The 22,143-nt window shown below is 41.1% G+C and overlaps 1 protein-coding gene across 1 annotated transcript in view; it reads left to right on the top strand.

The window, feature by feature from the left end:
- Positions 1-2,856: 2,856 nt before the first annotated feature.
- Positions 2,857-22,143, top strand: part of PPP2CA (protein phosphatase 2 catalytic subunit alpha) — a 30,669-nt gene continuing 11,382 nt past the window's right edge. The window contains exon 1 of the mRNA XM_069091843.1: positions 2,857-3,098. Within this exon, the coding sequence (XP_068947944.1) occupies positions 2,997-3,098 (102 nt within the window). The 5' untranslated portion in view covers positions 2,857-2,996. The remainder of the gene's footprint in view (positions 3,099-22,143) is intronic.

The raw sequence follows: 22,143 nt of genomic DNA, 5'->3' as shown, positions 1-22,143 counted from the left end.
ACTCCCTCTGCCAGGATAAATCACAATACCTTTACGCCTTCTGATCCATGGGCAATTCTTGTCCACGTACACTACATGAACCACAACAATCGTAACAGCAAAATTGGGAAGGATGATGCATTACAATTTGCAAGGTATTTTGACTTAGAATCATAAAATTGTCAGACTGGAAGGAACCTTGGTGATTATTTACTCCAATTCCCTCATTTTCCAGGTGACTAAATTACGGACACCTCAGAGAGACGAAGTGAATTATTTGAGGTCTGGCAGTGAATTAATGACATGATTAGGACTACAATATGGGTATCTTGACTCTCATTCCAGAACTTCCTACCTTCAAGTTGGATTAGAATTGGTGCAAAATAGGACGTTTCTGTGGTTGGCAAATAGACTGTTGGCCTTTTGGGATAGATGAGGGAATCTTATTTCAGGTATAAGCATACCACAACACAGGGAAGCCACAACTCTTGTTTCAGGCCTAGGGAGCCTGAGCTGGTTAGCCTTGTTAGGCAGGTTGTGAAAGACAATTCTCCATTTAGGCTAGGGTGGGACAAGGCCTGCTGGGCAAACAGCCAACAGGTGAAGAAGGCCTCTATCAGAGCAAAAGAGTAGCTGCTGTTTCTGTGGGTTCTGGTTTCCTGGCAGAGACTATTTTTCTCCTGACCTGGTCTAGGACCTTGGTGCTCACTTTATGCAGTGAGACCCCTTTACAACCTTGTTTTGCTGCCTAGATCTGACGCTCCCCTGCAGGAGAAAGGGTACTATAGCTTATAGGAGGAGACCAGATTTTTAATCTTAGTTTCGTCACTTAGCTAGCTTTGTGTCATGGTGCAAATCCTGAAGTCCCTGTTTGGGACTCAATTTCCTCATTTGTAAAATGGGGTTAATAAACATTGCCCTGCTTCCTTGACAGGATTATTAGGAAAATTAAATGAGATAAAGTCTATGAAAGTCCTTTGTAAACTATAGACTCTATATAAATAAAGGGATTAAAGCAAACCAGTGTCAAAAAAGTATAGTGTACTAAATTGCAAATCAGAAGACCTAGGTGTAGACCTGGCCTCTGGTATTCATCACCTACAGGAGCCTGGGAGAATTGCCTAACCTCTCTTTGTCTCAGTTTCCTCATATATAAAATAAAGCCACTGTAGATGAACAATCCATTAATAAGCCTATTATGCACAGATACTGTTGAACACAGGGTATACAAAGGCAAAAGCAAAATGGTCCTTACCTTTGAGGAGCTCATGTTATGGTGGGTTCTGTGTGAACATATGTTGGTATATGCCTATAAGATATATGGAGAGTAGGTACATGGCAACCTTAGAGAAGAAGGCAGTAGCAGCTTGGGGAGAAAGGAGGAAGTGTGGAGGTGTGGGAAAAATCTTCTGCAGAAGGTGGTACTTGGGCTATTTTGAAGGAAGTCAGAGCACTCCAGGCATGGAAACAAATGCTCTAAGATGGGAGATGGAGTGCTGGGTAGGAGCTGACACTTAGCAACCTTGTGACCTTGGGAAAGCCTCTTCTCTAGGTCTCAATTTCTTCAGTAAAACGAGAGAATTGGCCTAGATGACCTCTGGCATTCCTTCCTGCTCCACATCTACCACTTGGAAATGGTTTTTTTTTAAAAATGTATTCCTAGTTCCTAACACAGTGACTTGTACACACACAGTATGCACCTGATAAGAGCTTGCTGAGTTAAGTGGACCCACTCCAGCACCTTAATCTTATAAACGAGGAGACTGGCGGCCAGGAAGGGGAAGCTCATTGCCCAAGGATGGGCGCAGGACACGGTTCTTACCGCGCTTACTGCCCTAACTAGAATTCTGTTTGCAGGAGGCTCGCTCTGATGTGTCCACGCGGAGTGGGAGTGGGAGGCCCGGTTTATTCCTTTTCACCAAGACCCTGAGGCTTTCTGTGCGTGCTGATGCAGCTCACGCAGACACGGGCACCGGCCCGTAGAGATGAATGGGCCAGAGGGCGGGAGGAATGACTCAGGCACGTTACTCAGCGCCCTAAGCGGCTCGGGCCCGCTTCCTCCTCGGTCAAACGAGGAAGCTGGGGACGACTGGTCTCTTCCGGCCGGGCCGGGTGGGTCTTCTCTGTGCACCTTGAGGCCCAGCCCCGGGGAGGGGGGTTCGGATCCGCCGGGGACAAAGACCGCCCTTCCCTTTCCCTGGGCTGGGAGGGCGACGGTGGCATCGCCCCCGGCACAGCCGCAGCAGGGCACGGGCAGCCTTCGCGGGGAAGCCGGCCCCACGTTCCCGATCCCGCCCACGAGTGACCTAATTACAGGTCTCGTCTTCTCTGTGGGGAGGCTCCCAACGCAAGCGGCCTCCCGCAGCTCCTGGGGCCCGAAGTGCCACAGGGGAGGCCCCTGCGGGGCCCGGGGAGGATGGGCTCCAATCCGTACCCGGCGTGCCCGTCCCCGACCAAAGCCAAGCACCGCGGGTCCCGAGGCGGGCAGAGCGCGCGCGGCCATGCCCGGCTGCCGGGCCCCCTCCTCGGAAGGCGCCAGCTAGGCACGCTCGGGTACACCTTCCCTCCGGCCCCGGGGACCACGGCGCCTGCGCAGTCCCGGGCCTCCCTCCCCTAGGAGACCCCGCCCTGAAGCGAAGGTGTCTCGGCGCGCCCACGCCCTACATCCCTCGCCCCGGACTCTGCGCTCAGACTGCGGCTGCGCCGCCCCTTCTTCGGCTTCCGGCCCGCTCCTTTCTCCCCCCCCTCCCCACGTCGGGGCGTTGACGTCAGTACGCCGGGCGGCCGCCATTACAGAGAAGCTGAGCTCTGGAGCTAGAGGGAAAGGAGGAGTCGCAGACGCCGGCGCCCGGGCACCGGAGAGAGTCAGCGGGCAGAGAGCCGGCCCCGAGGAGTAAGCCCGGCCGCCACCCACGGGCCCCGCGAGAGGCGGGGGCGGTTGTGTGCGTGCGCGCCTGCGGCCGGAGCGGTGGGCAGAGGTGCCGGAGGGGCCCGGAGGCGGCGGCGGCGGCGGCATCATGGATGAGAAGGTCTTCACCAAGGAGCTGGATCAGTGGATCGAGCAGCTCAACGAGTGCAAGCAGCTGTCGGAGTCCCAGGTCAAGAGCCTGTGCGAGAAGGTGAGGCCGCGGGCCCAGGGCCTGAGTCAGCGGTGCCCGCCCCCTCTCCCGGGAGGGTGAGCCCCCCCCCCATCCGCGCGGGGATCGAAGGCTGGGGGGAGGGTCCGCCGCCTCCTCCTTCCCGGTCCGGGGCGGCGCCCCCGGCCTAGCCCGCGGGGATGCGCCCATGGCGGGGCGGGTGCGGAAGGAGGGAGGGAGGACCGGGAGGCTTCCCCGAGGACCCGTCGCGCATTCCCGCGGCCGGGCCTGCGGCGGAGGCCGCTTCGCGGAATCCGTCGGATCGGCCCGATGCCTGGGCCGCCGGCCCTAGCGGAGGGTGTCCCGGCCTGGGGAAAGCCCTTCCTTTAAGCCGGGGCCTTGGTGCCCCCTTCCCGGGGCGGCTCGGCGCCCCCTGGCTCCGGTGCTGGGATCGCCCGCCGCCGCCTCTGCCTAAAATGGCGCCGCTCGGCTGGGTCTTGGGAAGCTCGGAGAGGCCGGGTCCCGGCCCGCGGGAGAGGGGGGGGGGGGGGGGGGGGGGGTGGGGGCGGGGGGGGCAGGGGGGGGGGGGGGGGGGGGGGGGGGTTGTGTGGGCGGAAAGAGGATTCAGGGGCACTGATCTTGTTGCGTGGAGGGGGAGGATTCCGAGACGCTCCTGGTGAAGTTTGAAGGTGAAATAAAATTCTGGAGTTAGGGTCACCTGGACTGTGAGATGCGGGCCATTGGACTTCCGAACAAGTCTTGTTACAATGTATAACTTGCTCAAACGGAATTCAAATACGTTCTGCGCACAGATTTTAACCCCGAATTCTTCTGGACTTTCGAGCAATCTTAGTCTTGAATTTCAACTTCAGTGTAATTAGAATGGTGGCGGTGAAATAAAATTTGGGCGATAATGTCTTGCGATTGAAAGAAATACAACATGGACAGAAGCGTGTTAGATGTCTTTAGGTGAATGGCATCGGTAGAATTCTGTCGCTTCTCAGCTCGTTCTCGCTCTTTATCTTTAAAAGAGCGCCCTAGCTTGGAGAAGGGCGGTTTGACCGCCTCCTTCAGATGTCAGGAGCTCTGGTGAGTCAGGATCGTGTCATCAGCCCCCCCTCCCCACACACCCCCTTGTGCAAATAGGGGTCCCTTTGGACCGACATTTCCGACTAGTTAGGTGAGGAAAGTAAACTGAATGACTTGTAACTCTTATTGGAATCATGTTGGGAATGGCGATTGATATTTTAGGATATTTTTTACAATACTGTTGCATGGCGCTATTAATGAAGTTTACGTTGAGGAGCAAAATCTTTTGTCTGAGGTTTGGTTAGATTTCTTTTTTCACACCTTTGCACAGAATGGAAGATACCTTCTAAAGTTAAGTAGAAGGAAATAAAGGCTTGCTTGTCAGCTGACTAAATGGAAAGCTTTGGATTAATGTCGAATCTGAAACTTACATTGAAACAAAAACTGGTTGAAAATCTGTCGCACAATTCTGTTTTCTTAAAGATGTGGAAAGGCTCTTGGTGCTCCTGAGAATGGCAGTTTCAGAGACTGCTGTGACCTGTCAACTAAGGTGACAGTTGTGAAAGTTTTCCCTGCAGCCTGAGCAGTCCCCTTCCATAGACCATAGGAATATGGAATAGAATTTGTCTTGGAATTCCACTTTGTCTTGCAAGGGTGCACTGGTTTTCTACCCCTAATTCAGTAGCACTGGGATAACTTCTAAATGAAAGTAGGCTTTGCAGTATAGATTCTGTACTTGCTGAGCTGATCTGTCCATTCAGCTTTGTGAAGGACAAAAACCCCAACATAAGCTTTTCATTCAAAAATAAGTTGTGAGAAATACTGCTCAGTTAGTTCCAACTCTTTAAACTTAGAGGCTGTCAATTTGTAGGTTCCTTTAAATACTTTGGCCAGTAGATAAAAAGTCATTTTGAGTGTCAGAATAAAAATTATTCTGAGCTCTGTCCCCTTATTTATTCTCCAAGTTCTAGCTTGTGCCTGGAATGCATACCCTTTTCCCCCCAATCCACTTCAAATGTAAGTAATCCATCTCCCTCCTTTTCTTATGGTGCTCTGACTTGGATCTCTATTTTTCTATTTGTTAAATTCTTTTGTTATTCGTGTTTGTGTGTGAAAGTGTAAATATATACTTGAGTGTGTATATATGTTAATTTTGACAATATAGTACATTCCTGTATTTGCTGCTTCCCCTCATTTTAAATTATATGCTTTTGGGGAGCATAAGTAGTTTTATCAAGATATTTCCAACACCTAATACATTGGCTTGTTCTATGTATATTTCCTGCTTAATTCTCGTTATAAGAACATTTTATATAAATCTATAGTCCTTTCCAAAAGCAAAGGAATTTTAATCTGTTATATTTTAATAACTTTGTATTTAAGTCATGTGAACAAATGTATAGCACCTATTGGCTTCTGTTAAACACAAGTGTTCCACAGAACTATGCTAGGAGCTGGGGAAGGAGTTGGATAAAGGTAAGGTTCTTGGCCATCAAGAAAATTCCCATTTAATTTTGAAGTTGTTGAATAAAATACTTTTCCTGTATTGGATCTCTTTCGGTAGTGAGGAGCTAATGATGACTTGATGAGTAATTTGAAAGCTTTGGGTTAATGAAAATTTTGATAATTCCTTTTAAACAGTTTTTTTGCAGTCAGGTCATAAAAGGCTATTCTATGTAAGGTGAATATTATCTTTTCTCATTTTGCTGGCCACTTTACCAGTCTTACTATGGTGTTATTTTGTGTTTTTCCTAAAATCTCTGTGAACTTCCATAAATTAATTTTTAAATTCACATTTGAATTATTTTGAACACAGTAGTTTTGATAGGTCTGAAGAGACAGGCCCATCAATATAAAACTGTACTCCCCCTTGAGCACTTGTATCTGGTAAAAAAAAGTAGGTTTTCCTAAATCTCTCACTGAAGCTCCAGTCTTGCTATCTCCAAATGCCTGCTGGACATCTCCACCCACCTATCAACTTTGGATCCTACTTGACTCCTCACTTCCCATATCCAGTGAGTTACTGAATCATGTTGATTTTGCTTCCATGTATGTCAGTCCATCCCTTCTTCCCTAGTTGAGGCCATCGTCATCTCACCTTAATTAGTGACCCCAGTCTTTCTCCCCTCCTATCCATCTTTGGCACAACTGCTAAAATGATATTCCTTCAGCCTAGATCTGACCATATCACTTATGATTATGAAAGTTCAAATGGCTGCCTTTTGCTTCCAGAATAAAATGAAATCTTGTGAATGGCATTTAAAGGCCTTTATAATCCAACTCCAGCCTGCCTATATAAGACTTAACTTTACACTGTGCAGTCAAACCAAACATACTGGCCTACTTGGTTTCCTTAAATTTTGGTTCCATCTCCAGCCTCAGAGACTTTGTTCTGGCTGTTCTGCCATTCCTGCAATGCCACTTCCATCTCATCTCCGATTTTGAATCACTGCTTTACTTTAAACTCTTCTTTAAGCTTTTCCTTAACACCCTTCCTCCATTTTGTTGTACTTACTTTGTCTATATTTGTAAACTGAGGAGAAGGGACTGTTTTTGGTGTTTTATGTTAGTATCCTTGGTACCTAGCATTGTACCTGGAAAGAAGGTGCGAATAAATGGTGTGTTTGATTATTAGTTTTGATAATGTTAGATCTCTTTTGCAAAAATCTTTCTGAAGAAAAAGTTTTTGTTTAAAAAATTATTTACACTTTTAGAAGGAAAAATGTATGGTGTAAAAATTTGGAGTAATTGTCAACATACGGTGAGTTGCATTAAAGAGAACATGATGCAAGAGTTGGTTTCAAAATACTTATTGTATATTAAAAAATAGTCAAATGACAGTAGTAATTTTTAATAACCTCAGTATTTTATACCAGAGACCTATCAAAGTAGTGATGGATGAACAGTCATCAAAAATAGCTACTTGTGCAGGAAGGAAAGAATAAATCCCCTAATAGTTAGAACATTGAATTTTATCTCTTACTAGTGTGCCTGAGATTTGCGAAGCATTTTTCTCAACTCTGTAGGTAGTTACTTCAAGTATTATTAACAATTGAGGAAACAGATTTATTTGGTTCAAGAACACAAAGATATTCATTGTCTGTGCCATAATTGGAGAGGTGGGGGAGGCCAAAATTTAACATTTTATTTTTCCCCAGTCACGTGTGAAAACAATTTTAAATGTTAATTTTAAAATATTTTGAGCTCCAAATTTTCTGTTACCCCTCCCTGAGACAGTAACTATTTTGATATAGATTAGTCATGTACAGTTACACAAAATATATTTCCATATTAGTCATGTTGTGAAAGAAAACACAAGAGAAAAATAAAGTGAAAAATAGTATACTTTGATCTACGTTCAGATTCCATCAATTCTTTGGAGATGGGTCCATTTTTCATATGTCCTTCAGAATTGTCTTGAATCATGGTTGATCATTGTATAATATTGCTGTTAGTATCTACAGTGTTCTGGTTCTGCTTCACTTTGCATCAGTTCATGTATACCTTATCAGGTTTTTCTGAAATCCTCCTGTTCATAATTTCTTTTTTAAAATTTATTTTTGCTTATTTTTTGGAGGGCAGTTGGGGTTAAGTGACTTGCCCAAGGTCACATGGCTAGGGGTGTGTGTGTGTGTGTGTGTGTGTGTAAGTGTCTAAGGCTGGATTTGAACTTGGGTCCTCCTCACTCCATGGCTGGTGCTGTATTCACTGCACCATGTAGCTGCCTCATCATTTCTTATAGCACAATAGTCTTCCATTACAATCATGCCACAACTTATTCAGCCATTCCCCAATTGATGGGCATTCCCTCAATTTCCAGTTCTTTGCCACCACAGAAAGAGTTGCCATAAACATTTTTGTACATATAGCTCCTTTTCCTTTTTTTTTTTTTTAAAGTCTCTTTGGGATACAGACCTAGTATTGCTGGATCAAGGATATGCACAATTTTATAGCTCTTTGGGCATAGTTCCAAATTGCTCTCCAGAATGGTCGGACCAGTTTATAACTACCAACATTTCATCAGTGTCCCTATTTTCCCACATTCTCTCCAACATTTGTTTTTTCTCGTTTCTGTCATGTTAGCTAATCTGATAGCCAGTCTGATACCTCTGAGTTGTTTTAATGTGCATTTCTCTAATCAGTATTGACTTAGAATATTTTTTTTATTGTGACTTTAGATAGCTTTGATTTCTTCATCTTAAAACTACCTCTTCATATCCTTTGGCCATTTACCAATTAGGGAATAATTTGTATTCTTATAAATTTGACTCAGTTTTCTATATATTTGAGAAATGAAGCCCTTTATCGTAGATATTTGCTGTAAAAAAAAAAAAATTCCCACCTGTGCCAGAATTTCAACTCAGACCTCTAATTCCAAGGCTCTTTGCCACATAGCTTCTAACTTGTCACTGATACAATTTTTATATCTCAACCTATCAACTATTTTTATACCTGTAGTAGATGATGTAGTGATTGTTGTTTTTTTAATTCAACATTTGGGAAAATGTTTTTACTTTGACTTCCAAAATTTGTTTAACTTAGAAAAAATTTTAACAGAACCGTTATGCTTTCAGGAACATTAAAGTTTTTTCATAACCAGAGGTTCCCTCCCCCCACCCCAAGCATGTGTGATCCTGGGCAAGTCACTTAACTCTGATCACCTCCAAAAGCAAAAAAAAAAAAATTTTTTTTTAAAGTATTCTTTACCCAGGTATATTATTGTTTAAATTTTTTTTTAAGGCATATGCATCATGCATAGAATGTTTGCTTATGTAAATGGTTCATTTTTAACCTTTATACAGATTTAAAATAATCATATTGTTTATGAAAAAAACTTTTTTTGTCTTGTTACCCCAGTCTTGTATAAGGTACATTAAAATTCTGAAGATCATTGAAGTGTTACATTTTTATACCAACTCCTTTTGTCTGTCATGTTCCCTGACACTTTTATTCTTTAGAAAGAATGATCAAGATCACATCTATGTATGTACCAGCTTTAGAGCTGAGTTCAAGTAATTAATAGGCCTATTCTCATTTCTGCCTTTTTTCTTTTCTTTGTCTTTTCTTTTCTTTTTGGAGGGGGGAAGGTAGGGCATTTGGGGTTAAGTGACTTGCTCAAGGTCACCGGCTAGGTTTGTGTTAAGTGTCTGAGGCTGGATTTGAATTCAGGTCCTCAGGACTCCAGGGTCGGTGCTCTGCTCACTACGGCACCTAGCCGCCCCCAATTTCTACCCTTTTTGTTCTTTGAATTTTTGAAATAGGACTTTGGAAGGACAAAAATCAGTTCTAAAATTTTTGTGAAGTCAAGAAGTGTAGGGAATCAGTACTTTTCTTTGCTCTTGAGTTTACGTGTGTTGAAGCACATTCATTTAACAACTTTTTTTTTTTTAACATTTTATGTTCAAAATTTATTTTAGGTACCACATACAATAATGAATGCCTTGACCCGTAGTCTTTTCTTTTTAAAGCATAAAACTTGCATTTTTGAAGTTAAAATTTCTGCTTTTAGAAATTGATGACATTAAGTTCATGTTCTCCTGTTCTAAGAATGGAAATAGAAATATTCTCCTTAAGATTACATTCAGAAACATGAATAAGACCATGTATATTCTGTCCTCTACCCCCAAACCCCCATCCCCTGTTAAATAAAGCCACACAGAATTTTGTCTTGATGACGGTGATAGAAAAATGAAGTTTGAGGGATTCAGCATGTTGAATATAAGAAATATACATACTTCATTAGATACCAAGGAATTGGGCAATCAGCCAAGTCAATCACCAAACATCTATTGGCCCACTATGTGCCAGGTATTGGGAAAGCAAAGATAAAAATAAATGAGCCCCTGCTATGATGGGGTGTTGGGGGGAACTTACATTCTGTTAGGGAAAATGATACATACAAGGTAAAGTTACGTAAATTTTTTTGTGGAAGAGGCTTCTTAGAGTAGGTACTTGAGCTCAGGTTAAATGGGTTAAGACATCTTAAAATTCAAACCATTGAAATCTGTGGGTGAGAAGAATGCAATCAATATTTGTTTCTTCTTAGTCTGATCTAGCTAGTAGAAGAGATAGACGAAACTAGTAGGAGATAAAATATGAGTGCTTTAGGGGAGATAGGAATAAATTGCAATGAAACTGCCAGGATGAGAGGCCAAAGACTTATTTGAGGAAATAGCTTTTGAACTGTTCTTTGAAGGAAGATTTGGATTTAAAGGACAGGTAGAAATGTGAATGGAGTGACTAGGACTTTTTGTTCCCCTTATGGAGAGAATACTATGAAGGTGGGAAAGTGTAAAACCTTATTAATTTCTTTGGAAAAGAATGTATTATTGCTGTCTTTAGATCAGATGGTTTATATATTATTAATGTCACCTAATAATACAGACCTAAACTGAGGTATTTAATGAACAGCCCTATAAAATGAAGGTTCTACTTTATTTTGGTATAAATTAATAAAGAACCCCTCTGAAAGACTACTAAGGAATTTGCTTGTCATTCAGTTTATTTAAATAACTTCTCAGATTTATTCTGTGTGAAAGCTACCTGGTGACTATTGAATGGTAGGGTAACAACCTGTTTATATTTGAACCAAGAATCTCTACAGGTGGTAGGTACTAGCTGGAGCTCAAAAGATTATAATAAAATTGTAGTTAACCTTTTTTCAAATGAGGTTACTGTTACTACTGATTTTAGTATCCGGAACCTTCACAAATGTTGCACCACCTGTCAGAATATTTCTACAGGTTCCACCTGTTTGTACTGTGAACCAAATGCCCTTTGACATAGGCATGGAACAGAATGATATAGCTGGTTTAGATTCTTTTTGCCGTTGAGAGGTTGTTCAGTCATTTCCAGTCGTCTGATTCTTTGTGACTCCATTTGGGGTTTTGGCAAAGATGCTGGAGTGGTTTTCCATTTACTTTTCCAGCTCATTTTACAGATGAGGAACTAAGGCAAATAGGGTTAAGTGACTTGCTCAGGGTCAAACAGCTAGTAAGTGGCTGAGGCCAAATTTGAACTCAGGAAAATGCGTCTTCCTAACTCCAGGCCTGGAACTCTTATCTACTGCTCCACTTTGGCTGAGATTAGTGAGACAGAAAGGGAAACAGTTTGGTAATTATATAGTCGCTTTCCCCTTTAAATCTTCCCATGTGTGTCCAGTTCATTTCCACTTTACAGTCTTTGTAATTATTGAAAGGATCTTGATATTATTTCAGACACCTGCATTTGCTGGTTGAGGGATGGAAAACATTCTGGTGTCAAAATCCTGTGCTGTCCCCTCCTCCCCAGTCCTGTAGTGAAGTATTTCTGGCAAAGACAGTTTTCTCCTTTAGCAGACATAGGAGGATTCCTGATATTGGCTTTATATGGTTTTCAGGCCATCAGACTAGGATTGAGGTGCTGGGGAGGAGAGTGGTATATATGTATGGTACCTTTTAGGGCAGTCAGGGAATGAGGAGATATGGTACTGGCATGCATCTGCTTTTTAATTTCCTTCAATATTATTGCTTTTTTTCCTCTATTTCTTATTTTCCATTGAGCGTCTCCATTTTGAAAACATTTAGTCTGTTCTTATGACTGTGTTGGACCGAAATCACAATGGATGTTGGGCCTTTAGCAGCCCCTCTTGTTTGTGTCTTCTTCCACAGAGGTGGCAGATTAGCCAGTGTAGGAAGGTTTCTGTAACAACCATCAAATTAGTTTGAGAATAGGATCGAGCCAAAGAAGTTGCTCTTGAGTTTTAACTCTTTATTCTCCAGAAACAATGTAAAAAATCTACTTAGCAAACTTACCGCTGTAAACTCTTTTCTTCCTGTAATGAATCTCCTGAATTACTTCAGGTATGTGTCTGACACAAACACTTTCCTATAAGACAAAAAGGGCCAGCACTAAAAAACTTCAGTGGGCAAGCTCGGTGAATTTGCCATGTTTAGTGTATGTAGTGACTTTGGAATAAGATGGCGGTCGTGGGGCAGGAATGAAACAAGTTCTAGACTGAGGCATTTCTGCTTAAGTGAAAGTATTGTTCTGTATACCATAGCTTATTTGTGAAGAGTGGTAGGATCTTCATTAGTCTCTTATTTTTTGGAAGTAGCATCCCACAAATTTTCCAGCTGTTTTACCTGTGCAGTTTTGCTTAAAAGGATTAAGTTGTTTTTTTAAACTATCAAGCTTAATCTCAATTGTATCCATTATTGCGGCTATAGTTTTAAGTTTAAATCTCCAAAACTATGACTTATTAATTTTTTGTGTGTCCTTTGTTTTTTCATCAATTTATTTTTAGTTTTCAACATTCACTTCCACAAGATAGAGTTCCAAATTTTATCCCCATCCCCCCCCCCAGCCCAAGACATGCATTCTGATTACTCCTTCCTCCTATCTGTCCTTCTTTCTATCACCTGTTTGTGCTGACATATGGGTCCCTCCTTCCCGCCCCCCCCCCCCCTCACTTCCACTACCTCGAGTGCAAAATAGATGTGGGTTTTTTTTTTGTTTGCTTTTTGCTTTTTGGAGTGGGGAAGGCAGGGCAATTGGGGTTAAGTGACTTGCCCAAGGTCACATGGCTAGTAAGTGTTAAGTGTATGAGACCACATTTGAACTCAGGTCCTCCTGACTCCAGGGCTGGTGCTCTATTTACTGTACCACCTAGCCGCCCCAAGATAGATTTCTATACTCCATTGCCTGTGGAGTTGCATGTAAAAACAATTTTTAACATTTGTTTTTAAAACTGAGTTCCATATTCTCTACCTTCCTCCCTCCCCACCCTCATTGAGAAGGTAAGCAGTTTGATATAGATTATACATATGTAGTCATGCAAAACACTTCCATAACAGTCATGTTGTGAAAGACTAACTATATTTCCCTCCATTCTATCCTGACTCCCCCCCCCATTCATTCTATTATCTCCTTTGATCATGTCCCCCCTTGAAAGTGTTTGCTTCTAATTACCCCCCCTTCCCATTTGCCCTCTCTTCTATCACCCCTTTCCCCCTTATCTCCTCCTCTACTTTCTCCATAGGGTAAGATTGATTTTCATACCCAATGGAGTATGTATGTTATTCCCTCCTTAAGTATGGCTTTTTTTTTTCCTGAGGGGGGAAAGCAAGGCAGTTGGGGTTAAATGACTTACCCAAGGTCACACGGCTAGTTAAGTGTCAAGTGTCTGAGAGCGCATTTGAACCCAGGTCCTCCTGACTTCAGGGTTCTGTTCACTTCGCCATATAGCTGCCCCTTATAGGGTACTTGAAAAGTGAGCCTCTCTTAATATGGATCACTTGTCATCAAACAGTACTGTTCTTAACTATTAGTTTTAGAAAGGTAATTGTGTTTTAGGGATGGGAAAAGGTATGTTAAAGACTCAAGAAAGTGAAACTTGCTATATATGTAGTGATCACTTGATAGAAGACCATAGCAAGTATATTAGAAGCACAAAGGGGGCAGCCAGGTAGCTCAGCGAGTAAGAGCACCGGCCCCAGTGTCGGGATGACCTGGGGATCAAATCTGGGCTCAGATACTCAGCACCACACCCAGAAATAACTGGCCGTGTAACCTTGAGCAAGTTACTTAACCCCGATTGCTTTATAAAAAAATAAAAAGGCACAAAGATTCCATGAACTTGTTTTTTAAAAAAATATTTTGGTGACCATATTTAAGTATAATTAGTCTTCTTTGTGATCCCATGTGTCTTATTTTATGCATTTAAAACATTCAGAGAGAACTGCAATGGGGTCCATGCCCCAAAAATGATGTTAAGAACCCTGTGAGAGAGAGATGTGTTCATGGTGGTGCTGAAAGTGACTTCATGATGATGTCATTTAACCTAGTTTCTGTTGCCTTACTCTGCCTACCAGTAAACTCTTTATAATATTTTCATCTTCCTGTGAAAATTAATGAGGTGCTTAAGATAGGACAGAATTTCAGGAATAGAAGAGATGTTAGAAATCACCTAGTTCAACCTCCTGTTTTATAGATGGGGAAACAGGCCTAGAGAGAAAAGTAACTTCCATCTGGTTCAGTGGAAAGAGGCTTAAAACTTAGTTCTCCTGAATCTCACTCTAATGCTGTTAACATCAAGTACTGTTGTCAGGTGCTTTATAAAGTATAAGTCATTAGAATCTGTGTTCTTTTTAAAAACTCTTTGGGTTTTGTGGTAATTTAACAATTATAGAGAACACATTTAAAACTCGAGACATCACTTGTAGTAGGAATGTTGCTTGAAAATTGTTTATGCTTTATTAATATGTATTTCAAAGTGGATTATTTATGGTTTAATTATAGAGTATTTGTATCTTTTCCACTTTCTATTAATTATTTGTTTCATTTTGTGTTATCAAAATTGTTTCAAATTAGCTATATTGTAGAAGTTCTCGCTCTTTTGTGCCATGTGAAGCCTATGAACCTCTTCTCAGAATGTTTTTAATGCATAAAATATATAGGATTACAAAAGAAAGCAAAAGTTAAATGAAAATGAGATAAAGATGTAATTGGTTTACTATCCAAGTTTTCTTGAAATAGATAATCCGTGGACCCTGGTTTTTTAAGTACTCTCCTCTGTAGTAGAAGTAAATAGAAGGTATGAAAGAATGAATGTTTGTAATTTCTCCTTAATTTGTCCTTTTATCTTTTGGTTAAAGATGACATTTGATTAACTGTTGAAATATTACCAGTAATTATTACAAAGTTATATGAGACTTTTACTTTAGTTTCTTTTAAAAGAGTAATAATGAATTTTAAGATTCTGATATGATTAGAGAAAATGAAGAAATCTATACTTCCATTTGAAATGAGAGTTAAGGAAAAAGATCTGTAAAGACAACCACTTGAATTCTGGTTGTCAAGTTGCTTTCTCTTTCCTATATATCCTGTTCTATATCTGTATTCATAGAATCTTAGAATAGAACTCAGCGGCCATCTGCCCCAACCCATACCTGAGGAAGGAATCCCTATTACAATTCAGTGGAAGGAATGACCTTCTCTTCCTGAGTTTTAAATCTGGCTTCAGACATTTACTAGCTGTGTGACCCTGGGCAAATCACTGTTTGCCTCAGTTTCTTATCTGTGAAATGATCTGGAGAAAGAAATAGCAAACTACTCCATTATCTTTGCCAAGAACCCCCCCCCCCCCAAATGGATGTGGTCATGAAGAGTCGGAAAGGACTGAAATGACTGAACACATGGCTTTCTTGTGAGCATCAAGCTGAAGTTGATATTTGCCTCTTTACAGTTTTCCACCCTTTTCTCCTGGTTCTCTTGGGAGAATCAATCTAATCATTTTTTTCCCAAAAAATAGCCTTTCAAAAGACAACTGTTTTAATCTCCCCTTTCCTTTTCTCCAATCTCAAGATCCCTAATTCTTACTCTTCCAAGACTTGTTCTTCATCATCCTAACGGTCCTCTTCTCTTATCAAGTAGCCTTTCTCTGAAATGTTCTCAGAGATGTACTGTACTGTACTGTAGGTGTGGTTGGACTAAAGTGTAGTACATTGGAGACCATTACCTCCTATGTTTTAGATGCTATGCTACCTCTTAACAAAGCCCACAATATAGTAGCTTTTTTTATAACCATGTTGCAATGTTTATAAATTGAGCTTTTCAGTCTACCCAAATCTGCAGATCTGCTTAACATGAATTGTTGCCTAACTCTGACTCTCCCATTTTGTACTTAGGTTTTAAAAATCCAGTTCTAGGATTCTGTGTTTGTTGTGTTTTTACTATTTAATGTCACTGTTGTAGCTTTGACCCATGTTTCTGATTTGTTGACTAGCCTTTTGATCCTCACTGCCATCCAGTGTGTTGTGTCCCTCCCAGCTTTGTATCATCTGCAAATTTGACAAGCGTGCAATCTGTGTGCCTTCCTGTAAGTCAGTGATAAATATGCCAAAATGACCCTGAATATTCTTCCAAGTTGACCTCACAGCCAGTAATGACTGATTTTCTTTGGGTCTTGTCATTTAACCAATTCCAAAGATTAAGATGTTAAAATATTTTCACAATGGGAAGTGAAGTGTTCAATCAGCAGAACCGTCTGTGTCTCATAGGGTTCTAACCTGGGCCTTTTTTTCTTGTCTGTGCTACTTTACTTGGTGATCTCATTAGCTCCCATGGATTTAATCATTTTATCTTATGTTGACGATTCTCATCCTTAAACTCTCATCTATCCTTCCTTAAACTTTCTACAGACCTCTTATCTTGCATCTGCCAACTGCATTTCAGACATTTTGAACTGGATGTCCAGTAACCATCTTAAACTCAGCATATCCAGAATAACTCATTATCTGCCCCCTAAGCCCCTCCCCCCTTCTTTACTTCTGTGTTATTGTCAAGGGAGCCATCTTCCTCCCAGATACTGAGGCTCACAACCTAGGAGTCATCCTCAGCTCATCACTGCCTCTCGTCCCCTATAGCCAATCTGCCAATGTCAGTTTCATTTTTGCAGCATATCTCAGTTCTGCCCTCTTCTCTCCACTCACACTGCCACTCCTCACGTATAGGCCTTCATCAGCTGGTGGATCTGCCTGCCTCAAGTCTCTCCTCCCTGCAATCTCCATTCAGAACCCTTTGGAATTTAACCCCCTCCCCCATGACGTTGACCTAGTTATTCTACAACCAAGATACTCCATTTCTCCATCTCTGGGCTCCAGGCATTTCCTCTGGCTCTCCCTCATATCTACCCACTGACTTCCCTGGCTTCCTTTAAGTACCAACTAAAATCCCATCGTCTATAGGAAGCTTTCCCCAACTCTTCTTAATTCTAGTCCCTTTCTTTTTTTAATTCATCCTATATATAACTTGTGTGTACCTGTTTGTTTGCTTATTGTCTTCTCTATTCGTGAGCTCCTTGAAGGCAGGGATTGTCTTTTGCCTCTTTTTTTTGTTTCCCTAGCACTTAGCACAATTGGCACAGCTGGCACATAGTAGAGGCTTAATAAATGTTTATTGACTATTGTTGAAAAAGAGAATGAGCATAGTTATAAAAATTAGGCCTTAAAGTATTTGGAAAAAATGGAAGAGTATGTAAATGTGTTAAGTGATCCTGCTACTAGGACCACTGATTGATTGATTTATATTTTTGATTTGGGGGGGGGAGTTTGGGGTTAAGTGACTTGCCCAAGGTCACAGGGCCAGTTTGTTTTTGTGTGTGTGTTAAGTGTCTGGGACCGCCGGATAGCACTGATTTATTAATGTGCTATTGACTGTTAATGTTGTGTTGTAGGGAAGGACCACAGTGGAGTTTTTCTCAGACTTATATACACAGGGTTTGGCTACTCTTCCCTTACTTGAAAGCATACCAGACTTACTACTTTATACCTATAATTTAGATTTTGAAGAGTAGTAAATTTCCTGTTAGTGTTGTGGTATAAAAATAGTTTGGTTATATCCTTGTAGTTAAGCACAGATTAACTCATGAACTTTAACACATTTTCCTTGGCATCGTCACCTCAGTGCTGTCTTCAATGGTTGGCTTACCGTTGCCTAGGCCTTTATGGAAAGGCTGCGGTATTTTCTCATGGGGCAAAAAGCACCTTTAAACTATAGTGACTAGATGGTAGGTAGTTTCTGTTTTCAGTGTAGTTCCTTAAAGTGTTTTTTTAAAAGTTCCAATGTTATTTACACTAGCAAAGCGAATTATTCAAGAGTTCTGCTTCTGTTTCGCTTTTTAATTCCTGGCAGCCGTTAACCATTTAAAGTTTAAGCCTTTTTTTCTCCTCCCATTGTGACCTATTTGGGTGCTCAGATCAACATATTTTAAAAACTTTTGACCGTGTGTGTGTGTGTGTGTTTAAAATATTTAAAATAACTCCATTTGGGGTGGCTAGTGAATAGAGCACCAGCCCTGGAGTCAGGAGGACCTGAGTTCAAATCCAGCCTCGGACACTTGACACACTTATTAGTCGTGTGACTTTGGGCAAGTCACTTAACCCCAATTGCCCTCCAAAAAGCGAAAAAAACTCAATTTATGATAACCTGGTTCAAATGAAGGCAGTTTGGGTTTTTGAAGATGTTAAAACTATTGGGCTTGTACATTTAAATAGAGCGATTAAAAATCTCATGTTTTCCTTTCCCTTCAGCCTCCCCACCTTACATTTTAAATAGCAAATTCTCAGATGATAATTTAGATAATTCCTTGGTAGGTGGATTTTTTTTTTTTAAAGCAATCGGGGTTAAGTAACTTGCTCAAGGTTACACAGCCAAGTGTTTCTGGGTGGGTGCTAAGTGTCTGAGCCCGGGATTCGATCTCCAGGTCTTCTCAACACTGGAGCCTGTGCTCTTACTCGCTGTGGGTAGGTGGATTTTTTAAACATTGGTGGCAAATATCTTCAAGGAAAGATGAATTTTAAAATGGGAAATTACCTGAAGCAAGTATTAATTTGTAATAGCTGTGTGCCAAAGGATACAATCGTGTGCTAAAATATTTTTGAGACTGAAAAATTCTTCTTGATGGATATTCTACACAATTTGCAGGAAGCGTTTTCATGTTGTGTGATTATATACTAAAAGTGTGTATCCTATGGAACCAATTTAATTGACGGACCATTTTTCTGCCTTGCTATGGAATTGAATGAACTTATTTGGTTTGTTATGCTAATTATTACCAAAAGAAAATAGGGTCTTATTTGATCCATTCAGAGAAAAACATTTCTCTTAATTAAATTACATGGGGCAGCTATGTGTTTCAGTGGATAGAGTACTGGACCTGGAGTCAGGAAGACTTATCTTCCTGTGTTCAAATCTGGCATCAGACACCTAACTAGCAGTGTGACCCTGGGCAAGTTACTTAACCCTATTTGCCTCAGTTTCCTCATCTGTAAAATGAACTGGAGAAGGAAATGGCAAACCACTTAAAATCTCTGCCAGGAAAACCCCAAATGTTGTTATGAAGAGTTGGACATGAATGAACAACAACAAAGTAAGTTACATAAGCTCAGAATTAAAAGGAACTTCAAAGATCATCAAGTTTATACAATCAATCTATGACTGATCTTTATGTACAGCATCCCTAAAAAGTGGTACGGCAGTCACTTGCGTTTCTATGGAGGAGAAATCACTGCTTCCTAAGCAGTTCATTAGCCTTTTGGACAGCTCTAATTGTTATGAAGTAAAAGTTTTTTCCTAGAGCAAACTCAAATCTGCCTCTCTTCAAATTGTACCAAGTTCTCCTGTCTTGTAAGGCCAGGTGGATTCAAGTCTCCTTCTTGACCTCTGTGGCCTTTCACCTATCTGGACCTCAGCTTCTTCTTCAGTAAGATAAGGGAGTTAAACCAGTTGGCCTCGAAATCTCAGGGTCCTATATACATACGTGATAGCCCTTGGAATACTTAAAGGGATAATGCCCCTGCACACCTCATGTTTTGTCTTCTCTGGACTAAAAATCTGCAGCTGAAAAAACACTAGGTTTTCATTTGCTGTGGTCTTGAGGAGTGGTGAGCTTTCAACCTGATAACCTTCCCTCCTTCCGGCAGCGGACTTGATGGATACTAACTCTTTCATCTACCATATTTGCACTTTATCCCGGATTGGGAAATGTGACGAATGTGCCATCTGTCCCTTCATTGAAGCTCCTGATTAAAAAAAAATACTGAACAGATCAAAACAACTCTGAGTACCACATCACACCTGTCAGATTGGCTAACATGACAAAATAGGAAAATGACAAATGCCGGAGAAGATGTGGGAGATTGGAACCTTGATTCCTTGGTGGAGTTGTGCCTCTCCAGTCTGGAGAGCAATCTGGAGCTGTGCCCATGACCCAGCAATACCCCTTCTAGGGCTGTATCCCAAAGAGATCATACAGATGGGAAAAGGACCCACATGGACAGAAATATTTATAGCAGCTCTTTGTAGTGGCACAGAATTGGAAATTGAGGGGATGCCCAACAGTTGGGGAATGGCTGAACAAGTTGTGGTGTATGAATATGATGCAATACTAAATGATGAGCAGGAGGACTTCAGAAAAACTTGGAAAGACTTATATGAACTGATGCTGAGTGAGGGGAGCAGAAGCAGGAGAACATTGTACACAGTTAACAGCCACATTGTGGGATGACTAACTTTGATAGACTCAGCAATGCAAGGTTCTAAGACAACTCCAAAAGGCTCATGATGGAAAATGCTATTCATATCCAGAGAAAGAATTACAGAGTCCGAATGCAGATCAAAGCAGACTATTTGCTTTCTCTTTTTTGTTTTGTTTCTTCGGTCTCATGGTTCATCCCATTGATTATAATTCTTCTTTGCAACATGACTGATGTGAAAGTATGTTTAATGCGAATGTGTATGTAGAGCCTATATTAGGTTGCATGCCTTGGGAAATGGGGCAGAGAAGGAGAAAATTTGGAACTCAAGCTTGTGGAACTTGAAAGAAAAAAACAAAAAAATCTTTAACAAAACAAGACCAGGGAAGATGCCTGGGACACTACCAAAGAGGTTCCTCTAAATTGACATTGACCCATTAATGCTTATTCTTTTGGTTCAGTCATTCAACTAATTCTTAATAAATCTAACAGTGCTGTCATACAGCTCACTTCTCCCCATCTTGTCCCCAAAATTATCATGAGAGATCTTGTCAAAGTGCTGAAATTTAAGTAAACTTTACAAGCAGCATTTCCCTGACCTTCTAGTGATGCTGTTTAAAAAAAGAAATTAAAACTGCCATCATTTTTTAAGGAAACCATGTTAACTTTTTGTGAACATTGCTTCCTTTTTAAAATGTTTGCAGACTGTCCTTTTAGTGATAATCCTTTTAACAGTATAATTTTTTTTCATGAATTTGGAAGTTCACGTTGAAGTTACTGTCACTACTTTAGTTTGAAAATTATTTCCTCACTTTAAAAAATTTGGGTATTCTCCAGCTCTGTGCCATGTCTCCCATTTTTCAAGACCTTTTACAAACTGCTTCTGCTTAGCAGTTACATACCTCAGGTTCTTCTGAGCCTGCTCTAAATGGCGCCTTACTTACCTTGGGTTTCAATTCTGTGTCAACTTGTTTTGTTCTGTCTTTTCCATTGTAAAGATCATCCTCACGATAGAGGAAAACAGAAGTAAAATTAAAGTTAAATAATTCTCCCTTCTCTTTAGTATTTCTCTTCAGTTCCTTCTGAACTTTAGTACTGAAGTTATTCTTACAGGATTGATCTTTATTTTGTACCTCAGGTGTTCCTAACTTTTTCTTTTGTTTCCATGGACTCCTTGGGCAGTCTGGCAAAGCCTGTGGGTGTACCTTTTCTCAGAATGTTTTTAAACAATTGAAGGGAATGCTAAATTTTAGTTTAAGATTAGTGAAAATGAAGATGAGATTTTTTTTTTTCCCAACCGGAATCTGTTCATGAAACCCCAGTTAAGAACCTCTTCACTAGATGGTTACCCTTTTCTTTCTCATTGAAATTGATTGTCGTTTCCCTAAACTCTGTGAAGTCTGTTCTCCCAAAATCTGGGGTGTCTGTCCAACCGCCCAGCTCTTATTGCATGTTGTGAGAAGGTTGTCTCTTCCTTTCAGGGTTCCCGTTTGCTCCAAAGGCAAACATTTGTCCTTTCTCACATCTTACAGTGAAGTCGCAAATAGCACTTTACTCAATTAAAACACCTACCGATATAATAAAGGCTGAGATACAGTCCTGCTCTTTGGCTGAAACCAGTCCGAATAACACTTCACTTTGTTACCTTCTTAATAGTAAATTATCTTTAAGACAAGCCAAAATGGTAGTTGCGCATCTTTTTTTTTATCTGTCTATCGAGAATTCCAGCAGCTTCTCAGATAACTGAATTCCATCTTCAGTACACTTATCATACTTTCATGGTATTAGAATGTTTCCCAAACCTTCAGTCTGTTTCTTCTTTTTGTCCAGGTGATTTGTCTGATGGTTCTATGACCATTTCCTGTTCCTGCTGTAAATTTCTTTATTTAGTCCTCTAGTTATAAAGTATACTATCCATCCTGATAAACTTCAGTGATACATGGTTAGGGCCAGTTAGGCTCCCTGTTTTTGGATCTCTCGCTTACTTTGTTTACTACTTCTACATTTTGTACTTAATTTGTAGACAGAGGCCAAGGCAAATGATT

Source organism: Petaurus breviceps, unplaced genomic scaffold (assembly GCF_028583685.1).
Source record: "Petaurus breviceps papuanus isolate PSGF00001 unplaced genomic scaffold, PetGlider_PUasm1.0 189, whole genome shotgun sequence".
Classification (NCBI taxonomy): Eukaryota; Metazoa; Chordata; class Mammalia; order Diprotodontia; family Petauridae; genus Petaurus; species Petaurus breviceps.
Note: the sequence above shows the minus strand (reverse complement) of the source record. Positions and strands in the feature narration are given on the sequence as shown.